Source organism: Elephas maximus, chromosome 18 (assembly GCF_024166365.1).
Source record: "Elephas maximus indicus isolate mEleMax1 chromosome 18, mEleMax1 primary haplotype, whole genome shotgun sequence".
NCBI classification, from domain to species: domain Eukaryota; kingdom Metazoa; phylum Chordata; class Mammalia; order Proboscidea; family Elephantidae; genus Elephas; species Elephas maximus.
This window is the reverse complement of record NC_064836.1, coordinates 80,075,715-80,097,681: the sequence shown is the minus strand read 5'-3', so window position 1 is coordinate 80,097,681 and position 21,967 is coordinate 80,075,715. Positions and strand designations below refer to the sequence as shown.

The 21,967-nt window shown below is 39.9% G+C and overlaps 1 protein-coding gene across 3 annotated transcripts in view; it reads left to right on the top strand.

Moving 5' to 3' along the window:
* The window catches only part of CD47 (CD47 molecule), a 75,761-nt gene extending 55,818 nt beyond the window's left edge, over nucleotides 1-19,943 (top strand). The window contains exons 8-11 of one of the 3 annotated variants that reach the window (XM_049857809.1): nucleotides 1,730-1,761; nucleotides 2,888-2,912; nucleotides 3,525-3,557; nucleotides 16,089-19,943. In XM_049857809.1, coding sequence (XP_049713766.1) covers nucleotides 1,730-1,761; nucleotides 2,888-2,912; nucleotides 3,525-3,557; nucleotides 16,089-16,093 — 95 coding nt within the window. In that variant the 3' untranslated portion in view covers nucleotides 16,094-19,943. The remainder of the gene's footprint in view (nucleotides 1-1,729; nucleotides 1,762-2,887; nucleotides 2,913-3,524; nucleotides 3,558-16,088) is intronic. The other 2 variants (XM_049857810.1, XM_049857811.1) reach the window with 2 other exon arrangements.
* Nucleotides 19,944-21,967: the final 2,024 nt, after the last annotated feature.

Below are 21,967 nucleotides of genomic sequence, written 5' to 3'. Positions count from 1 at the left end.
GGCAATCCTTAATATCAATTCTGGTAATAAATTTGTGAGTTTAGAGCTATAACTCAAATTTTGTCTCTGACCCTTCACATTACCAATTAGAAGTTTAGTTTCCCTAATCGTTTGTAGAAGTAGATACAGGGCATGGTTTAGTTGAAGTGGGTTGTATATACATATAACTGTCATGGTGATCCCTAATAATTCTACTTGGCTTATTTGGGAGGCTGCTGGACGTGGGGCTTCTGTATTGCCAACCCATTTTACTCCATACTGTTTTAAAAAGAGGTTGCCTTCTTCTTTGATCGCAAGAATCAAAATCCCTCCCCGCAAGTTGGATTCAGTAAGGAAGGTTTATTTTAAAGCCACACATGGCCGTAACACACAGGACTCTTCTGAGAGTAGATGAGTAACTGGGCCTCACAGAGATGGAAGAGTATATAGTTTAAGAACTGGAGTATCCAGTGCTTTTCTGAGAATTAAGCGGCCATGTTGCCCTCTCAACAACAAAACTTAATCAGTACCTTTTTGTCCATTATAGTTAGTTCCTCTGTTTTTGTTTTTTTCCTACTAGCCAGCAAGCTCACTCTCTCCTTTAGGTCCATATTTTTTATCCTGTTCATATCTTCTCACTCATCACTCACTCATCGCTTTTTCTAACCCGTAACTCTAAGCTCCAAGCTCGTCTGCTTTCTCTGTCTCTTTTTTACCTTCCCTCCTATCACCAACATTCCAGTCTCCTCTTTCTCCTTTCAGAATCTTATCAGGCCATTTTCTCTGTTTGAGAGAGCCTTGTAGGCTTCTGGCTAGCCCATAGATTGGCTGCCCTTGGTCAAGACCAGCCCCATTTCTGTCGGCCTTGGAGTAGGTGCTGGGAAGTAAAAATGGTCCCCTGGGGCCTGCCTTGGTCTGCCCAGTGCTATCATCCAGCCCAGGGTGCAATGGAATCAGCTGATGCTTTCAGAACTGTAGGACTCTGATTCTGTGTTAGGGCTGACTTTAGCTGCTATGGGGCCTCCTCATTCAGGTTTGCTAAGACAGATGATCACTTCTTCCCTACCTAACTGGAGTAACTCTTTTCTCTTGCCTCTCTTCACTCTCTTCATGCCCCGTGTTCCCTCATCTTTCTTTGCTGACCCACTTTATTCAGAGGCAGTATGGGCAAAGGGTAACTCAGAAAGCTGAGAAAGGAAGAGAGGACTTGATTGTGGCTATGACCAACTGTCTAAAATAATTCTATACACTCAGAGAGGTCCGAATATTTTCTTTAGTTGGTTAGGTATCCGGAGCTCTGAAAACTAGAAAGATGAGAAAAAAGGACTAGGCTGCAAGGAACATGAGCAGTGAGCTGAGAGGGATGGAGCAAGTGCAGTGCTGTCATCGCTACCTCCTGTTGTGCTCAGGCTGCTCAGGCTGGGCTGAGCAGGGAGGAGTATAGAGTCCACGCTGGGGGTGGAGAGATGGCAGCCTTTGTCCACCAAGAAGCTTAAGAAGTAGTGTATTTGACTGGAGAGATGGTGTGCACAGATGAGAGAATGTGTGTGTGTGTGTTTGTTTCATGTAAGGGCATTGTTTGCGTCACTTGTTCTATCAGTGCGTATGATCAATAATGTTCTGTTAACAAAGCCAGGAGTCCTTCAGTGAAGTCTCTGGCTCCAATAGTTTGTTTTTATAGTTAAGTATTATATTGCCTTAGTTTCTTTCATTTATTACATTCATGTTTTTATTTTTTTACTTGTATCAGCCCCTAATCAGACAACTACTCCACCTCCTAGGGTAAGTGAAATTTTTTTAATGGCTTTGGAGAGAGTAATGGTTCTTCCATGTGTGATCAGAAGGAAGCTGACACCAATATAGTGTCCTCCCCTGTTGGACCTGTTGCACATTTGGTGTGCATACACACAGTGACAATGTCAGACTTAAAAAGAAGGACGAGAGGTTATATTAAATTGATTTCATTAAAAAATTATAATCTATAAAATAAACTATTGCTGAAAAATATCTATTCTGAATTTGATTCATTCGCTCCCCCTTTCCTCCACTTTTATAAATATTTTTCTTCCCTAATACTGTACTGCAAGTTTTACTGTATCTTCGATACGTTAATAAGCTATCTGAGAAAATCCCAAGAAAAAGAGCAACTTTAGGAGATAAACTGAGGGGGATAAATGAGGAAGAAAAAACCTTTATAAACAGATATTTTATGGAAATATGGTCTAGAAAGGACTATATTGCACTCAGCTTCCTATAAAGGATTCATGATAGCATACGAACGTGTTTGCTTAGTCTGGCATGCTGAAAGTGAGAGCCTGTCTGTGGCAGGAAGGGGAGGTTACACATGCTTCCACGGCTGGCAGGCTTCAGTATAGCATCCCTAAAAGGCACTGAGGGCGGGGACTCACCCTTCCGCAGGTGATTATTCAAAAAAAGGTTGGTATCATAGCTATATTGGTAACAGACAGCCAACAGCTTTTGAAGTGCTTCTGTTAGACGTAGTTTATCCTTTGGACCTTTAAATCCTAACAAATTTTCTTGCTTTGTTTTCGACTTCAGTTTGCATGGCTAGAAAATGACTCTCTTTTGCTCCCATCTCTTGTTTAAATGTATTATTTATTCTGTTGTTGCTATTTACGTTTGCCCTTAACAATTTTTTTGAGCTGGGGTAGGCAGAGTGGGGTGGAAATTCTGCATAGAAAGATGATATTAAGAGATTAAACTAGTTGTTATTAAACTGTTAACTAGACTTGGCAAGCTTGCTTTAACCTGTGTTTACTGCCATATTTTATTTTCAGACTATGGGACTAACAGCTTACTTTATAGTTGAAATATTAGTGTTTATACATTTTAGTATAAAAGGATATAAGTTCTATTTTTATGTAAACATATTTTAAATATTTTCCAGAAAGCTGTAGAGGAACCCCTTAATGGTACGTGCTTATTCCAAACTTGTATGTGCTTGACCCATCACCAGATGGTGGTTCGAATGGGTCCCCAAAGCTGTTAAAATGTTCCATGTATGCCTTGAGAAGAACCTTGTTTCTCCCCTTCCTTGACCCAACCTTTTCCTGATTACTCATCAAGAATTACGAGTGTTGCTTTTGTAACATTGTCACCTCTGAGAAAAAGTCACTGTTCTGTGTGTCATCTGTAGTTGCTTGCCCCAGCCACAGAATATTTGGACAAGAGTACCATTCACTTTTTGTATTGTCCAAGATGAAGTGTAACACCCCCAGTAGAGAATAATCCCAAGTAATTTTAATTCCTGATTTATAACTTTTGGAAAGACATAGGCCATCACCACAAAGTGAGACTGAAACTTCTCACATTGTTCCTAAATCTAGTTCTGTGTTTCCAACTGAATCTTTGGAGGATGGCTGTGTGTGCGAGACCCATTATAATAAAATGATAGCCTTAAAATTAATTTGTCCATATAGTTGTGGAGCAGTTAGCATGATATTGCTGCAGATTTGTTTATTTAGAACTGATTTCTTATTGTGGAACCATACTAACTGCCTGTTTGGCTTGTTACTAATTCTTAGCGTTTAAGGAATCGAAAGGAATGATGAATGATGGTAAGTATAAAATGTACCTACAGTTTTAGATTGGTTAAAATATGGGCACAGAAAAGAAAATAGCTTCTTGAAAGTATGGCCTTTTTTAAAATTTTAACTAAAAGAGACACTGTCAAATCATAAAGATTCAAATTTTTTGTTTTTTAAAATTTTATAAAACTAGGAAAATAAAAGTTACAGGGTGTCACTAAACCATTCATACAGCTCACAGCTGAGAGATTCAGTGTCTTGTGACTGTAATTTTAAAATGCTTTTTATAAGACATAGGTAAATCTGGCACAAATCTTTTATCATTTTGACAGAGTTTCTTTTGTTTGTGTTGGTGTTTCTGTTGCATGTGACCTGTGAGGACTTAATGTCTCTGCTTTTCTAAGCGGGAACGTGGTTCTAACCTTTTGAGAGAGGATTTTAAAAAATAGAGATGTTAATCCAGCTTTTGTTTCTCTTTTCTTTTTGGAAACCTGGGCTAATGATGACTTTTAACCTTTATTGAATATTTCAAAGACATACGTTTGTTAGCAGCTAAGCATTCATTCTGATTTTACATTGACATGCTATGACTCTTCAGTTCTGGTCATATTTTAATAATTATGTTTGTGTTCTTACGAAAAAGTTCCGCATGCCTTTAATATTTATAGTCATACCTTGATCTTGTAAATAGCTGTTTTTGTATTTTAAATGGTCAACTTACGTTTCGCCGTCTTAAGGTCCGTGACGTAACTCCTTCGCTGCACAGCCAAGTGCAGCATTCAGTGCAGGAGGCTGTGTCCCCCTGAGCGCACTTATTTTTTGTATGTGATTAAAAATGCTCCGATCGCCTATCGGTGGATTAATTGGCAAACAGTGTTTAGGTTTGTGTTCAACAAGAGATCATAGAATGCTCCCGCTTCTGCAGGTCCATGTCACAGCCCTTGTTACAGAGATGCTTGTTTTGTTATCTAAGTCACCACTCTCTTGAAAAAAAATTGGAGTTATTAGGAATAAAGACATTAAAAAAAGAACCGCTGATGCCTGGCTTTGTAGCGTGGTCTGTCCATGTTTACATTCTGCGGTCGTATTTTTTCTTTGTTCTTCCTTTTCCTACTGTGGTGTCATTCTTCTGCAGTCGTATGAAGAAACTAAGCCCCTTTTCTCTATTTCAGAAAAGCAATATAAGAACCTTGAGTGTCTCTTCTTTTGATAGACTCCCTTTAGACATGACTTTTTTTAGCCACTGTGTGTGGAAATACTATAAAGCAGTTTTGCTTTGAATGTTTGTGTATTTGTAGCACATGAAATCTATGATGACCTTTGAAGTTCCCTAAATTTTGTTATTATTTACTGATCAAAATTTGATTTTTTTAATGTCTCTCTGGTGGGTTCTTTCTACTGACACCTGCTCAGTGCTCACAGTGTATATTGTTATGTCAGTGAATGAGGTTCAAGGTACTTGGCATTGCATATTTCACGTGGACCCAAACATAAGTTTACTTCACTTACATTGACTGAGTGATACAGATGGAAAGTGAATGTAATAGAACATTATTCGAGGATCAATATCTTGTTTTGAAAAATCAATATCTCTTGGCTTTTCCTCACTAACCCAGCAAAAGGAGTTTTTTTTTTTATTGTGCTTTAAGTGAAAGTTTACAGTTCAAGTCAGCTTCTCATAGAAAAACCTATACCCACATTGTTATGTGACCCCAGTTGCTCTCCCTGTAATGTGACAGCACACTCCTCCTCTCCACCCTGTATTTTCCATGTCCATTCAACCAGCTTCTGTCCCACTCTACCTTCTCATTTCGCCTCTAGACAGGAGCTACCCACTTAGTCTCATGTGTCTACTTGAGGCAAGAAGCACACTTCTGGGACTTCCAGCCGACATGGCACCATAGACAGAAGCACCACACTGTGCCTCCACAGCAAAGACCCGAAAAACTAAGTAAAACAGAGACAAACATCATTCCTGAAACCTAAAGTGTCAAATGAAGAGATAAAAACTCAGCCAAACACTGAATGGAATAAGAACTGACAGAGGACAGAGAGCAAGGAGAGATATTTGTGGAGGTCCCCTATCAGCTACCACAGCACAGATTTGCCATCTTGGACTCTTGTCAGAGATTGGCACACAGGGAGCTCAAGAAAGCGGCTTCACAGAGCTCCCAGCAGGAGACAGAACACCCAGTAACCAGCGATACACACTTTCTGACGCTCCATCCTCTCCCCACTGCTCTACCTCCGGGTTTCCTTGCTGGTAGTGGTGGCTTGGCCGGTCAGGAAGTGCAGCATCCATACCGCTTGGATTCAACTCACCCACATCAGACATCAGCGAAAAGGGAGTACAGGAAAGCAACTTCATGAAGTTTCTAGCAGGAGACAGAGCACCTGGTAACCAGCAATATATGTTTTTCCACCCCTCAGCCTTGCCCTCCCCCCACCACCTTGGTCTCCTCTGCTTCCCACTGACTGCAGTCTCTTGGCCAGAAGCCAACTGCTTCAGCCTTGGGCTGCTTAAATTCACCCCATCCACACTGGCTGGCTCCCTGAGTGCCATTTGTCTGTTGCTGATATTGCTTTTTTCCATTTCTTTTGGTTTTTTCTGTGCCTCCCACCACCTCCCCCTCCTTTCTCTCACTCACCTGGCTCCATATGCCATCTTTGCTTCTCCTTAAAAACCTTTGAAGCACTGCTCAACTGGGGGCCTACTCGTTTTCTTTCTTTTCACAACTTGGGAGCCCCTCTTAGCTGGCTGCACAGCACAGGTTAGGAGCTACTTCCCCAGTCTGTGCAACCCCTGCGGGCATTTCTTTTTCTTTCTTATTTTTTCTCCCTTTTTTCCTTCCTGTCTTCGTTTCTAAGTTCTCCTCTCTCTATACTTCTTTTCCTGTCTCCTGAATACCTAGTGCTATGTGACATCTGTACTTCCCTCTGCCAGGGTATACTGCACAGCCTGAAAGCAACTTCCCTGGTCTTTGCAGCTGCACCAGCAGGACACCTGGGGGCTTTTCCTTTTTTTTTCTTTTTTTTCCCCAAATTTTTATCTAGTTTTTTTTCTTTTTCCTTTTCCTTTTTTTTTGTTTTTGTTTTTCTCCATTTCTTGGTTTCTCATCTCTCCACTCCAATGGCAAGCTCCCTAGTACTCTTTGTTTCTTTTGGCTCCAGTTTTTCTCTCCTCTCTCTCCTCTTTCCCATACCCATATTAGCTACACACATCACAACCTCCCCACTCCTTCCTGCCTGCCTGCACCATACACTGAACACTACACTCCCAGGCAGCACAGGCATGGCCTACTGGACCCTGTGCAGCACTGATTCCCAGCTGGACCTGTCAGCCCTAGTACATGCCACAAACAACCCATCCCGGCCCCTCCACTTCAGCTGGACCTGCCCTGCTGCACCATAGCTGAGTGACTGGCCCTGCCCATTGGACAAGGAGGTGAAAAGTATGACCACAGAGAAGTAAACAGAAAAGAACGGACAGCCTGCCTGCTCAGACATAACCAAATAAAACAAAAAAGCAGGATGAAACAAACAGATCTACAGTCAATAAATGGAGAAAATAACTACTCAATGTCCCAAAGACAGCAGACAATATCAAAACATATTAAAAAAAAAAAGGATAGGATGGTTCCAGTAGGTGTCCAAAATAAAACTCCAGATGACTATCCAGTAGAAGAAAAGGCACTAGAACTACCTGACAGGGAATTCAAATCTCTAATATTCAGAGCTATCAAGAGTTGAAGCAAAAAGCAGACAAGAATGAGGAAAAATAGACAAATTTATGGAAAAGGCAGAAAAATTAATGGAAAATACAAAAAAAATGGGAGAATTCAGGAAAACAATACATGAACAAAATGCCAAAAGAAATTCACAACTACAAATCATACAAAAATGACAATTAGAAATCCAAAAGATGAACAAGATTTCAGAAATGGACAGTATCATCGAAGGGTTGAGGAGCAGGTTTGAAGTAATGATAGAGTCAGCAAAATTGAAGACAAATACTTGGATACAACTCTGAGGAAAAACAACAAAAAAAAAAAAAAAAGAAGAAGAAACCCTAAGAACTATGTGGGATACAATCAAAAGCAAAAATTTGAGAGTGATCAGAGATCCAAAACAGCAGGAGAAAACAGAAAACACAGAGAGGATCATTTATCTGACCATCTAAGAAGCTCATGTAGGATAGACCCCAAAAGAAAATCACCAAGGTGTATCATAATCACACTTGCTAAAACCAAAGACAAAAACTCCTGAGAGCAGCTCAAGAAAAACAAAAAGTCACATACAGAGTAGAAAAAATAAGACTAAGCTCTGATTACTCGACAGAAACCACGCAGGCGTGAAGGCAATGGGATAACATATATAAACCTTGAAAGAAAAAAATTGCCAACCAAGAATAATATATTCTGCAAAACTCACATTCAGATATGATGGTGAAATTAGGACATTTTCAGATAAACAGCAATTAAGGAAATATGTAAAAGTCAAACCAAACTTAAAAGAATTATTAAAGGGAGTTCTTCTGTGTGAGAACAAACATCAGACCACAACCTGAATCTAGGATGCAAGATTGTACCAGCCAGATACCAACCTAGGAAATGAACTCTCAAGGCTATCCAAAACCAAAAGAATTGCAGCAGGGAACCAAAGAGGTTAATCTGTAAATGACAACAATGTCAGAACAATACAAGAGGGAATAAACAGTGTAGGTATAGAACGTTCTAATGGAAAGGAAGGCAAGGCAATAGCAAGTAAGAATAGACTGGTTCAAACCTAGGAAGATAAGGGTAAGTTTCAAGGTAAACACAAAGAACGTTAAGAAATCTACTCATCAAAATAAAGAAGAAAAACAGAGTGTCTAAAAACAAAAGAAATCCACAAACAAAAGGAACTCAGCACAGAACAGTGAGTGGAACAAAGAAAATGTCAGCACCACAAACAAAAAACACTACAAAGTGACAGCAGTAAACTCATACCTATCAATAATTATACTGAATATAAATGCCCTAAATGCACTCATAAAGATACAGAGAGTGACAGAATGGATTTAAAAACATAGGATTCAGAAATACGCTGTCTACAAGAGACACACCTTAGAAACAAAGACATAAACTTACTAAAAATCAAAGGATGGAAAAAATAGATCAAGCAAATAACTACCAAAAAAGAGCAGGAGTAGCAATACTAATCTCAGAAAATAGACTTTAAAATAAAATCCACCATAAAAGACAAAGAAGGGTACTATATAGTGATTAAAGGGATGATCCATCATGAAGACTTAACTTTAATAAACATCTACACACCCAATGACGAGGCTCCAAAATACATAAAACGAACTCTAACAGTACTGAAAAGAGAAATTGACAGTTCCACAATAATAGTAGGAGACTTCAACACACCGCTCTCAGTAAAGGACAACATCTAGAAACTCAGCAAAGATACCGAAGAGCTCAAGGGCACAAGCAACAAGCTTGACCTCATAGACATATATAGAACACTCCACTTGTCCTGGATTGAATTATGTCTCCCCAAAATGTGTGTAAAAAATTTATTTTTTTTTTAATGTGTGTATTATCTTGGTTAGGCCATGATTCCCAGTATTCTGTGGTTGCCCTCCGTTTTTTAATTGTAATTTATGTTAAAAAGGATTAGGGTGAGATTGTAACACCTTTACCAGGTCACATCCCTGATCCAGTGTAAAGGGAGTTTCCCTGGGATGTGGCCTGCACCATCTTTTATCTCTCAAGAGATAAAAGGAAAACTAGCAGGCAGAGGGACCTCATACCACCAAGAAAAAGCAGTGCTGGGAGCAGAGCATGTCCTTTGGACCTGGGGTCCCTGTGCAGAAATTCTCTCAGACCGAGGGAAAACTGATGACAAGGACCTTCCTCCAGAGCCCAACAGAAAGAGAAACCCTTCCTCTGGAGCCGGCGCCCTGAATTTGGACTTGTAGACTACTAGACAGTGAAAGAATAAATTTCTCTTTGTTAAAGCCATCCACTTTGTGGTATTTCTGTTATAGCATCACTGAGATGACTAAGACACCACCCAACAGCTGCAAAGTATACATTCTTTTCCAGGGCATATGGAATGTCCTCCAGAATAGACCACACCTTAGGCCACAGAGCAACCCTCAACAAAACCCAAAACACTGAAATAATACAAAGTATAGTCTCTGACCACAATGCAAGCAAAATAGGAATTAACAACGGGAAAAGCAAGGGAAAAAAAATGAACTACGTGGAAATTGAATAACGCTCTGCTTAAAAAACCACTGGGTATTAGAAGAAATCAGAGATGGAATAAAAAATATTCCTAGGATCAAATGAGAATGAAAAACATCATACCAAAACCTTTGAGACACAGCAAAGGCAGTCCTCAGAGTTCAATTTATAGCAATAGATGCACACATCAAAAGAGAAGAAAGGGACAAAATCAAAACATGAGCTACTCAACTTGAACAAATAGAGCAACAAAAGAAGACCAGAGCCACCAGAAGAAAGGAAATAATAAAGATCAGAGCAGAAATTAATGAAATAGAGAATAGAAAAACAATAGAATCAACAAAACCGAAAGTTGGTTCCTTGAAAGGGTCAACAAAATCGACAAACCAATGGCGAAACTGACAAAAGAAAAACAGGAGAGGACGCAAATAAACCAAATAAGAAGTGAAATGGGAGACATCAGAACAGACCCAATTGAAATAAAAAGGATCATAAAAGAGTATTATGAAAAACTGTACTCCAACAAATTTGAAAACCTAGAGGAAATAGACAAATTCGTTAACACACTACCTACCCAAACTAACACAAAATGATGTGAAAAATCTGAACAGACTCATAACAAGAGAAGAGATTGAAAAGGTTAAAAAGAAAAAAAAAATGTGTTGGTCCAGGTGGCTTCACTGGAGAATTCTACCAAACATTCAGAGAAGAGCTTATACCAGTACTACTCAAAATATTTCAGAACACTGAAAAGGAAGCAATACTTCCAAATTCATTCTATGAATCCAGCATGACCTTGACACCAAAACTAGGCAAAGACACCACAAAAAATAAAATTACAGACCAATATCTCTCATGGATACAGATGCAAACATTCTCAACAAAATTCTAGCCAATAGAACTCAGCATCGTATAAAAAAAAATAACACTCCATGACCAACTAAGATTCATACCAGGTACGCAAGGATGGTTGAACATTAGAAAAATCTATCAACGTTATCCACCACATAGGTAAAAGGAAAGAATCACTTTATCATCTCAATCGACACAGCAAAGGCAATGTCCCGCACCCATTCCTGATAAAGACTCGATAAAATGGGTATAGAAGGAAAATTTCACAATATAATAAAGGTCATCTGTGCAAAATCAACGGCCAACATCACTCTTAATGGAGAGAGGCTGAAAATATTCCCCTTGAGAACAGAAACAAGACAAGGATGCCCTTTATCACCACTCCGATTTAACATTGTGCTGGAAGTCCTAGCTAGAGCAATAAGGCAAGAAGCAAAGGGCATCCAAATTAGTAATGAAGAAATTAAACTGTCCCTATTTGTGGATGATACGATACTATATATAAAAAACCCAAAAGACTCCACAAGAAAAATTCTGGAACTAATCGAAATATTCAGCAGAGTGGCAGGATACAAGGTAAACATACAACAATCAGTTGGATTCCTATACACCAATAAAGAGAACAAGGAAAAGGAAATCAGGAAAACACTACCATTTATAATAGCCCCTAAAATAATAAAATCCTTAGGAATAAGTCTAATCAGGGATTTAACTAACCTATACAAAGAAAAGCACAAAACACTACTGCAAGAAACCAAGACAGATCTACATAAATGAAAAAACATACCATGCTCATGGATAGGTAGACTCAACATTGTGAAAATGACAATTCTACCCAGAGTGATTTACAAACACAGCACAATCCCTATCCAAATACCTACAACATTCTTTAAAGAGATGGAAAAACTTACCATTGACTTTATATGGAAAGGGGAGAAGCCCTGGATAAGTAAAGCACTATTGAAGAAGAAGAGTAAAGTAGGAGGACTCACACTACCTGACCTCAGAACCTACTATACAGGGACAGTAGTCAGAACAGCCTGATACTGGTACAATGACAGATATATTGACCAGTGGAACAAAATTGAGAGCCCGGATGTAAATCCATCCACCTATGGTCACCAGATCTTCGACAAGGTCCAGAGTCCATCACATGGGGAAAAGACAGTCTTTTTAACAAATGGTGCTGGCAAAACTGGATGTCCATTTGCAAAAAAATGAAAGAGGACCGATAGCTCAAACCATATACAAAAACTAATTCAAAATTGATCAAAGACCTAAATACAAAGCCAAAAACTATGAAGTTCGTAGAAGAAAAAAAGGATCGATGCCAGAGTCCCTAATACATGGCATACAAATCCTAACCATAGCCAACAACGCATAAACTCCAGAATATAAGCTAGAAAACTGGGATCTAAAAATTAAACACTTATGCTCATCAAAAGACTTCACCAAAAGAGCAAAAAGAGAACCTACAGACTGGAAAAAAAAAAAAAAAATTGGCTATTATACATCAGACAAAGGTCTAATCTCTAAAATCTACAAGAAAATCCAACACCTCTGCAACAAAAAACGATCCAATTAAAAAACGGTTAAAGGAAATGAACAGACACTTCACCAGAGAAGACATTCAAGCAGCCAACAGACACATAAGGAAATGCTCGTGATCACTAGCCATTAGAGAAATGCAAATCAAATCAAAATCAAAATGAGATACCATCTCACCCTGGCATTACTGGCACAAATCAAAAAAACAAGAAATAACGAATGTTGGAAAGGCTACGCAGAGATCCGAACTCTTACGCACTGCTGGTGGGAATGCAAAATGATACAACTGTTTTGGAAAACTATATGGCACTTCCTTAGAAAGCTGGAAATAGAAATTCCAGATGATCCTGCAGTCCCACTCCTAGGAATGTATCCTAGGGAAATAAAGACTCCTCACATGAAAAGACATCTCCACACCCACGTTCATTGCAGCATTGTTCACGAAAGCAGAAAGATGGAAACAACCTAGATGCCCATCAACAGATGAATGAATAAACAAACAATGGTACATACACACAGTGGAGTACTAGGCAACGATAAAGAACAATGATGAACCTGTGAAGCATCTGATAACATGGATGAATTTGGAGGGCATTATGGTGAGTGAAATTAGTCAATCACAAAAGGACAAATATTGTATGAGACCACTACTGTACTGAAAAGGTTTACATACAGAGAAGAAGGAAAGAAGCCATCTTTGATGGTTATGAGGGAGGGGACGGGTGGGAATTGAAAAACAGTAAATAGACAATAGGTAAGTGGTAACTTTGGTGAAGGGTAAGACAGTACACAACACTGGGGAAGCCAGCACAACTTGTACAAGGCAAGGTCATGGAAGCTCCATAGACACATCCAAACTCCCTGAGAGACCGAATTGCTAGGCTGAGGGCTGTGGGGACCATGGTCTCGGGGAACATCTATCTCAGTTGGCATAACATAGTTTGTAAAGAAAATGTTCTGCATTCTACTTTGGTGAGTAGTGTCTGGGGTCATAAAAGCCTGTGAGCGATCATCTAGGTTACTCCACTGGTCTCCCCTTTGGGAGCAAGGAAGAATAAAGAAAAACTAAAGATTCAAGGGAAAGATTAGTCCAAGGACTAATGGACCACATCTACGATGGCCTCCACCACACAGAGTCCCGTACAACTACTGACTGCTCTGACAGGGATCACAATAGAGGGTCCTGGATAGAGCTGGAGAAAAATGTAGGACAAAATTCTAACTCAAAAAGAAAGACCAGACTTGCTGGCCCGACAGAGACTAGAGAAACCCTCAGAGGATGGACCCTGAACACCCTTTCAGCTCAGTAAGGAGGTCACTTCTCAGGTTCAGCCTCCAGCCAAAGATTGGGCAGGCCCATAAAACAAAATGAGATTAAAGGTACACACCAGCCCTGGGGCAAGGACTGCAAGAAAGCTGGTAATTGGGAACCCAAGGTTGAGAAAGGAGACTGTTGACGTGTCGTGGACTACCTGTTTAATAAGAAACTAGTTCTGTAACCCTTCATCTAAAGTACAATGGGAAAAAATGAATCAAAAAGAAACAAAAAAAGAAGGCTGTAAAGGATAGGGAAACTGGACAAATGGAAACAAGGAACCCAGGGTAGAGAAGGGGAGAGGGTTGACACATTGTAGGGTTGGCAACCAGTGTCACAAAAAATTTGTGTATTAATTGTTGAGTGAGAAACTAATTTGCTCTGTAAATTTTCACCTCAAGCACAATTTTAAAAAAAAAGCACACTCCACACTCCTCACTAGTATTATTTTATGTCTTATCGTCCAGTCTAATCTTTGCCAGAGGAGTTGGCTTCAGTAATAGTTTTAGTTTTGGGCTAACAGAGTGTCTGGGGGCCGTGTCTTCTGGGGCCACTTCAGTCTCAGTCAGACCATTAAGTCTGGTCTTTTTATTAGAATTTGAGTTCTGCACCCCACTTTTCTCCTGCTTCATCAGGGACCCTGTTTTGTTCTCTGTCAGGGAAGTCATTGGTGATAGCCAGGCACCATCTAGTTCTTCCAGTCTCAGGCTGATGGAGTCTCTGGTTTACATGGCCCTTTCTGTCTCTTGGGCTCATATTTTCCTTGTGTCTTTGGTGTTCTTCATTCTCCTTTGCTCCAGGTGGGTTGGGACCAATTGGTACATCTTAGATGGCCGCTTGCTTGCTTTGAAGACCCCAGACACCACTCACCAAAGTGGGATGCAGAACATTTTCTTAATAAACTTTGTTAGGCCAGTTGACCTAGATGTTCCCTGAAACCATGGTCTCCAGACCTCTGCCCCTGCTACTCTGTCCCTTGAAGTGTCTGGTTGTATTCAGGAAACTTCTTAGCTTTTGGTTTGGTCCAGTTGTGCTGACTTCCCCTGTATTGTGTGTTGTCCTTCCCTTTACCTAAGATGATTCTTGTCTACTATCTAGTTAGTGAATTCCCCTCTCCCTTCCTCCCTACCCTCATAACCATCAAATAATGTTTTCTTCTGTGTTTAAACCTTTTCTTGAGCTCTTAAAATAGTGGTCTCGTACAATATTTGTTCCTTTGGGACTGACTAATTTCACTCAGCATAATGTCTTCTATATTCATCCATGTTATGTTTCACAGATTCATCATTGTTCTTTATTGTTGCATATTATTCCATTGTGTGAACCTTGTCTAGTTCCTGTTCTCAAGGGGAGTGCTTTCAGACTCTCTCCGCTTAGGGTGATGTTGACTGTTGGCTTTGTATAAATGCCCTTTATTATTGTTGAGGAATTTGCTGCCTTTTCCTATTTTGCTGAGAGTTTTTATCATGAATGGGTGTTGGACTTTATCAAGTGCCTTTTCTGCATCATTGATAAGATTATGTGGTTCTTGTTTCTTGTTTTATTTATGTGATGGGTTAGATTGATTGTTTTTCTAATGTTGAGCCATCCCTACATACCTGGTATGAATCCCACTTTTGGTCATGGTGAATTATTTTTTTGATATGTTGTTGAATTCTTTTGGCTAGAATCTTTTTGAGGATTTTTACATCTTAAGCTCATAAGGTATATAGGTCTGTAATTTTCTTGTTTTGTGGCATCTTTACCTGGTTTTGGTATCAGGGTTATGCTGGCTTCACAGAATGAATTTGGGAGTATTCCATCCTTTTCTATGCTCTGAAATACCTTTAGTAGTAGTGGTGTTAACTCTTCTGAAAGTTTGGTAGAAGTCTTCTGTGAAGCCGTCAGGGCCAGGGGTTTTTTTTGTTGGGAGTTTTTTAATTACCTTTGCAGTGTGTTCTTTTGTTATATATTTATTTAGTTGTTCTGTCTCTGTGTTAGTTTAGGTAGGATGCGTGTTTCTAGAATTTTGTCCCATTTCTTCTAGGTTTTCAAATTTGTTAGAGTACAGTTTTTCATAATACTCTGCTATGATTCTTCTAATTTCAGTTGGGTCTGTTGTGATATCACGGATCTCATTTCTTATTTGGGTTATTTGCTTCCTTTCCTGTGTTTCATTTGTCATTGTGGCCAGTGGTTTATCGATTTTATTAATCTTTTCAAAGAAGCAGCTTTTGGTCTTGTTAACTCTTTGAATTGTTTTTATATTGTCAATTTCATTTAATTCTTCTCTGATTTTTATTATTTGCTTTCTTCTGGTACCCTAGGGCTTCTTTTGCTGCTCTCTGTTTGAGTTGTAGGGTTAATGCTTTGATTTTGGCCCTTCAAAGGAAATTATTAAACTGTGTTGATTTTTATTTTTACTTGACATTGCCCTTTTACGTATTAACACTAAAAACAGTAATGGTTTCCCTGGTTTATGTCTCTGACCTTTGCAGATCTGTGTGTTATTTATTTTTCTTCTAGATACTGTATATCTGAAATGATGCCCAATTTTTAAACGTATCAACTTATTAATGCATAGGAAATAGACATGACTAGTGTTTACATGTTCATTTTTCACTTTCCCAGAATAACTGAAGTGGAGTGATGGACTGTGATGTGAAGACTGGTACGACATTAAAGGAGTACACTTGTAGCTGAGCACCATGGCCTTCATGACTCACTACTGGGGAAGAGAAGACAAGAAAATTAACTGGTTAAGTTTTCATTCAAAGAAACTGTAATTTAGTTAATAAAAGGATTATGATTTGTGCTGTCTGCCCAATTGAGACCAAGTTTTTTGTTTTGTTTTGTTATTTTTATTTTTATTCAGTTAGGGCAAAATAGAGTAGACAACTTCCAAGAATGATGCATTCAGATTCTAGGGCCTCCTGACGTGAAGTCATCTGTTGAAATTGGTTCAAAGTGAAAATTACTGAGCCCCAACCTGGTGATGTCCACGAATGTCTGTGAAAAACAGTGGCTTTTATTGAAATTCAGGGTCACAGCAGCTTTGGCAAATACCGTGTTAGCTGGATTACATGCCTGCCACTTCTGGGTCAAGGGAGTAGTGAATTTATGTGCAGGTAGGAATTTGGTTGGGAATATCTTCTATGCCACCTGTGTGTAATGTGATACCCATGGAGATAGTGGGCTTCATTCTTGGGTGTTGCCATTTGTACATTTCTCCTTCAGCCTACAGTATAACAGATCCTTTCCAGTTGAGGGTAATTTTATTGATGGATGTGATTTCTTTATCCGCACAACCCTGTGAGCCCTTTCTTGTCCTGCTGTTCCTTGCTTCTATTGTACAAGACGTAGCCCCTTTTCTCCTCTTTGAACGTGGTCCAGGGACATGGTGGCAACAGTTGCAGAAAGAAGCCAAACTTGTTCGGAGGGCACTGTGTTAACACTTCTCAGCAAAAATGGCTATGGTTATAACATGTATTCCCTTCCTCTGATTTGAAGGCAAAATCTGCAGTATTTCTTCACTTCTTCTCTGACCCAGGGCATGAAAAACAAAGATTGAAATTCGAGCTATGAGTCTTCTGCATGGCAGCATAATGTGTGTCACCAACAGGCCCACAGGCCGGCCCTTGCCAGGGTGGTTTTATTACTGTTGTGTCTCTGTTGCATGAAAAACACTCAACCTCCCTCCTGTAGTCCTGCCTCGTACTCCCTTACTCTGAGATTGAAAGGTGAAAGAAAACCCCCACATTCCTACCTTAGCTAGAGAAGATTAACCTTCTGGCAGTTGTGATCGCCTGGAGTACTTTTAGGTTATTAGCACTGGTTTTTTACCTCATCTGTGTGTGTTTGTGTGTGTGTAAGATAGGCACATGCATTGTCTGTATAGACAAAAGTGGGGTACCTACAGAAGAGCAAATGTGAATTCCATGCTTCTAGTAAAAATATGACAAAAAATAAAGATCTTTTTTGGGTGAAATTACATTTGACTCAAACATTTGATCACTTTTAAAACTTAAAGAACTTCTAGGTAGCTTGTCAAGCTTTTTCACTGCTCACCAGTACCCTCTTAAAATACTAGTAATTCTTCCTGTTTGTGTAGTAATAAGGCATTCATGTTTGTAGTTGCTTTAATAATAGTTATTTCTGAGTCCACCGAATGTTCTCATGTGCCTCTTTTATGCCAAGTTAATTGTTGTACTTCATGTTGGGACCAAGTGGTTTGTCCGTGCCAAACCCAAATTTAATGACCTGCTGATGCCTCTCCAAAAGCGGAACACACTATGGAGACAGCTTGAGAAAAAGAAAAAATACCTTTCTTCCCTAATTGTGTCGCTGTCCAGAATATTAGCACATGTGGAGGGAGCTGTATTCCCTTACGTAAATCTGATGTCTCCTGCTGTTCTTTTTTCTTCTGAAGATGTTTATGTTTTGCCAACATGGTTTGTTACTTTGGAAATCAGTTCTGATGAAAGGAGGAAAAAAGCAGATGGATTTGAAATAGATCCAAATTCCTACTCTTTATTAAGAAAAAGTCAGGTATGAAAATCTTTATAGTAACATTTTTTTATAAACTAAAGTACTTTTTAACATGCAGTGTACTCCATTATTTGGGGTTTAGTTGTGGGAATGATGCAGCCCCTGCTTTCTGTGTAATGCCGCCTGTCTTTTGAGGCATTCACTGCCCTAAACCATGCCCTCAGAAGGTAGCAGGCAAAATGCCAGATGCAGTCAGCTCTTCCAGCATCAGCGTCTCTGGAAAAGGGGCCAAAGCAGCAGGATCATCTTGCTGGGCATCTTAGGGCCGGTTCATTCTCTGTGACTCAGGCTTGTGATGGCTCCCCGTTTTCTGTCACACCAAATGAAAATTGCTAACAATGTTTGGAGCATCATTTCTCTTCCACAATCTGCGTTTTACTCACTGATGCCAGTTTTTGCTGTCGACTCTTCCCTTCATTTTTATTTATTGTACATTCTTGGAGTGACGCCATTTGTCATTTTCTGCAACAACTTTTCCAGCCCTTTTGGCCAAATGAAAATTTTCCTCCCGTTCAAAACATTCTGCACCAGGCCTTCCTCCTCACCGGCTCTCCTCTGCCATCTCCCTCCGTCTGTCTGGCTGCCTTTGTCGTCTCCCCCTCACCTGTCCTGTGCGTCGTCTCTCTCTGCTTAGCTCTGTTGGTTTTTAATTTGTGTCTCCCAGTCAATTTTAAAATTCCTTCCACAGCAAGAACTTTTTTTTTCCTTTCTCTTCTCTCGCAGTGCTTTGCATACATTAGACTCTCAGTACGTAAGTTTGATGATTGAGAGTTGGCTGTAATTAGATTCCCCACAGTTTGTAATAGGGTGAGCTAGAGAGTGTTCTTTTTTGACAAATTTTACAGATTCTGGAAACCTTACAAGGTGATGATTTTTCACCTGGAAACTCCAGGTCTGTTCTGTTTAAAGTCCTGTTGATGTCGGAATGGAATCGGTGAGGCTCTCTGACAAAGGGAAATACTGCGCTTTTCAGGATGCTGTAGTCTGTTTAATAATCGACCGGCCAAGTCACAGTTTGAGTTAACGAGGCTCCACGAGTGGTGTTTACCCCCCGTCTGACCAGTAAGAATTCAGCTCCATATCAACTTACAGATCCCTTTTGTCCTGAGGCGGGTATTCAGAAATGGAGACCTGTCTTTCGGGCATGGAAACAGGCACTTCTTTATCTGTTATTGGAAACTGGAGAAATGATGCTGAGCAACCCTGTATCTTTTTATTGTATTTCATTTGATTGAAAGTTTGTTTGGCAATATTAGTTTTTTACACGTGTCATACTTGCAAAATCACTAACAGCCATCGCCCACTGGGGTCCTTTGTTAAGTCATTTTCAGTGGCTATAGAGATAATCCAAGTAACTTTTAAGAGAGTGAACGGGAAGCTTTTATGCCTTTGGCCTTTGAGAGCTCTTACTGTGATTGTGTAAGATCAGCTTTCCCATAAATACAGCCTTTTTGGAAAAAAAGGTTGTAATAAGCTTTTCTGTAAGGCAACATCAGTGGAATCTTAAAAGTGTTGTTATCATGGTTGGTGAGAGAAAGGAAAACATTCTTGTTTTTATTAAACGGAGCATTATTTACAAAAAGCCGTTGCTGAGAATTGGATCCCACATGGTATAAATATCCATTAACCATTCTAAATGAAGAAAACTCCAGTGTTGCTACATGCAGGATCCTCCCTTGGGGGCTCTTTTGGATAGCAATTAAAGGTGTGCTATTTGTCAGTACCCATTTTTTGCAGTGATTTAAAGACCAAAGTTGTTTTATGGCTGTGTTGTTACCGTTTAAAGGTTTTTTTTAATATGTATTAAATCAATTTATCACTGTTTGAAGCCTTGAATATCTGCGATCTTTGCCAAGATACTTTTTTTATTTAAACAACATAACTTTGTAAATATTGCCCTGTATTATTATATACACTTAATAAAACATTTTAAGCTATTTTGTTGGGCTATTTCTGTTGCTTCTACAGCAGACCACGAGCACATTCTCAGAAATTTATTACATATTTTCAAGTTGCCTGTATTCTAGGTAACAGTGCAAAGAGAGACTTAAAATATCAAATTTATAAACCCTCTAAAAAAAAACTTCTCAAATTTAGTTTATTAATGTATTTTCAAGTTGTTTATATTCTAGGTAACGATGCAGAGTAACTTTTAATAGAAGCAGAGTTTTAGTTAAAAGTTTAAACAAGTCCATTGTGTTCCATGATTACTCTTTTAATTAATCTTTCCCATGGTAGAGTGACAACATGACATGAGAAAGCAGAAGGCCTGGGTTCTGTCCTGGGCTATGCTGCGAATTAGCAGAGGACTTTGGCAAGCCACTGATCCATAGCTCTTCATCTGTAGACTAAGTTAGCATTTTATAGACTAAAACATACGGTTCTCTGTTCTACTTGGTTATCAGTTAGGGTTATTTTGATTGCAAGTGAAAGATAAAACTCAGTGGAGGAGTCATTGGCCCGTGTAACTGAGGATTCAGGTGTCCATCTGGATTCTGGGATCCGGGAAAGCACCTGAAGGAACAGCGTCCCACGGACTTCCAGCTTACGTACACTCTCCTCCATGTTGCCTTCCCTCACAGGGTGCGAGAATGGCAGAAGAGCTGCTCCAAGTCCGGGGCCTGTCCTCCAGACAGATGCAGGGTGAGCAGAGGGGAAAAAGAGCACGTCCCTCTCAGTTGTCCTCTGCAGCTGGAGATGGCTCCTCGGTGCTCTGACCAGGTCCCATGCCATCCCTGACACGATCTCTGGCCATGTGTCCCGGATTCCGTGAGCTGGCTTGCGCCCCATATCCATCCTAGAATGGAAACTGTCAGCACCGTCTGAAGCGCATACGGGGGGGCCAGAGGGGAAGTTCCCCAAAGCCATGAGAGGACCATTATCAGATGATGAGATGTCCTTAGGATTTTGAGCACACGACTCCCATCCATGGCTGCATTCCTTACAGGCATGTACTCTGGCATCATATGTGCGATTATAGACCATTTGAATGGAAAATAATGCTTGTCAGCAAAATACCATCTCATTCTTTACCTCACAGGCAATTTAATTTGTATGCGTTTATGAGGACTTTTTCACTCTCAGAAGGAATAACTAATGGAGCTGGGAAAGTGCTGAATGGTCCACGTCCTGCACGGAAAGCTGCCTGCGGAGCACAGAGCTGCACCCCACCTGAGCAGACCTCCCCAGACCTGCTGGCCTCCCAGTGCCGCTGGATTTCATCTTTGTGCGGCCCCTTTCCAACCCAGAGTCTCTAGTTTGACAGCTCTAGACAATAATGGATTATGGTGACACCATCCATGTAGGACAGGTTTTCAGCAGGGACCAGTAGCTCAGGGATTTAGCAAAACTGGCAGTTAGAAGTGAGATTGGGCCAGACTTAACACTCAGTCTTTATTTTGGGTAAGTGTCATGCCGAAGTTCCCATTGATCAAATCAGAGGGAAACAAAAGTATTAAATCTCAAATTACGTACAGTTGGATGGATTATTTCATATTGAAAACAGCATTACAGACCGCATAGAGGTGGTGGTGGGCTTAGTGAGTAGAACTTACATCCTATTTACTTAATTAGCAATTAATCATTTGACTAGAAAGCAGCTGCTTTGCAGCTGTGGCAATAGCCAGTTGTGGAAGAAAGAGCAGGTATCTTTTCCCAATTTGGACAAGAAATGCTTGGTAAGGAGTGCAGTTTGGATAGACATGATAAAAGTCTGAAATCTGCAGTGTGATGTCAGCTCTGATGCCGGAGAGCATGCTAGCTTTGCAGAATTTGCAAAACCGGCTATTGCTGTCTTCAGGGACAGACGTTGCAGCACCACAGCCTAATACTAGGCTTTCTGGGCTCCTCTACTTAAAATACTCTTGTTTGATCATAGACCTGCCCCCCCCCCAAAAGAAAACGGATATAGTTTTGCTTCCAGATTTTCTTTGGATTGCTGGAAAAATTCCTTGAGGTTAAAG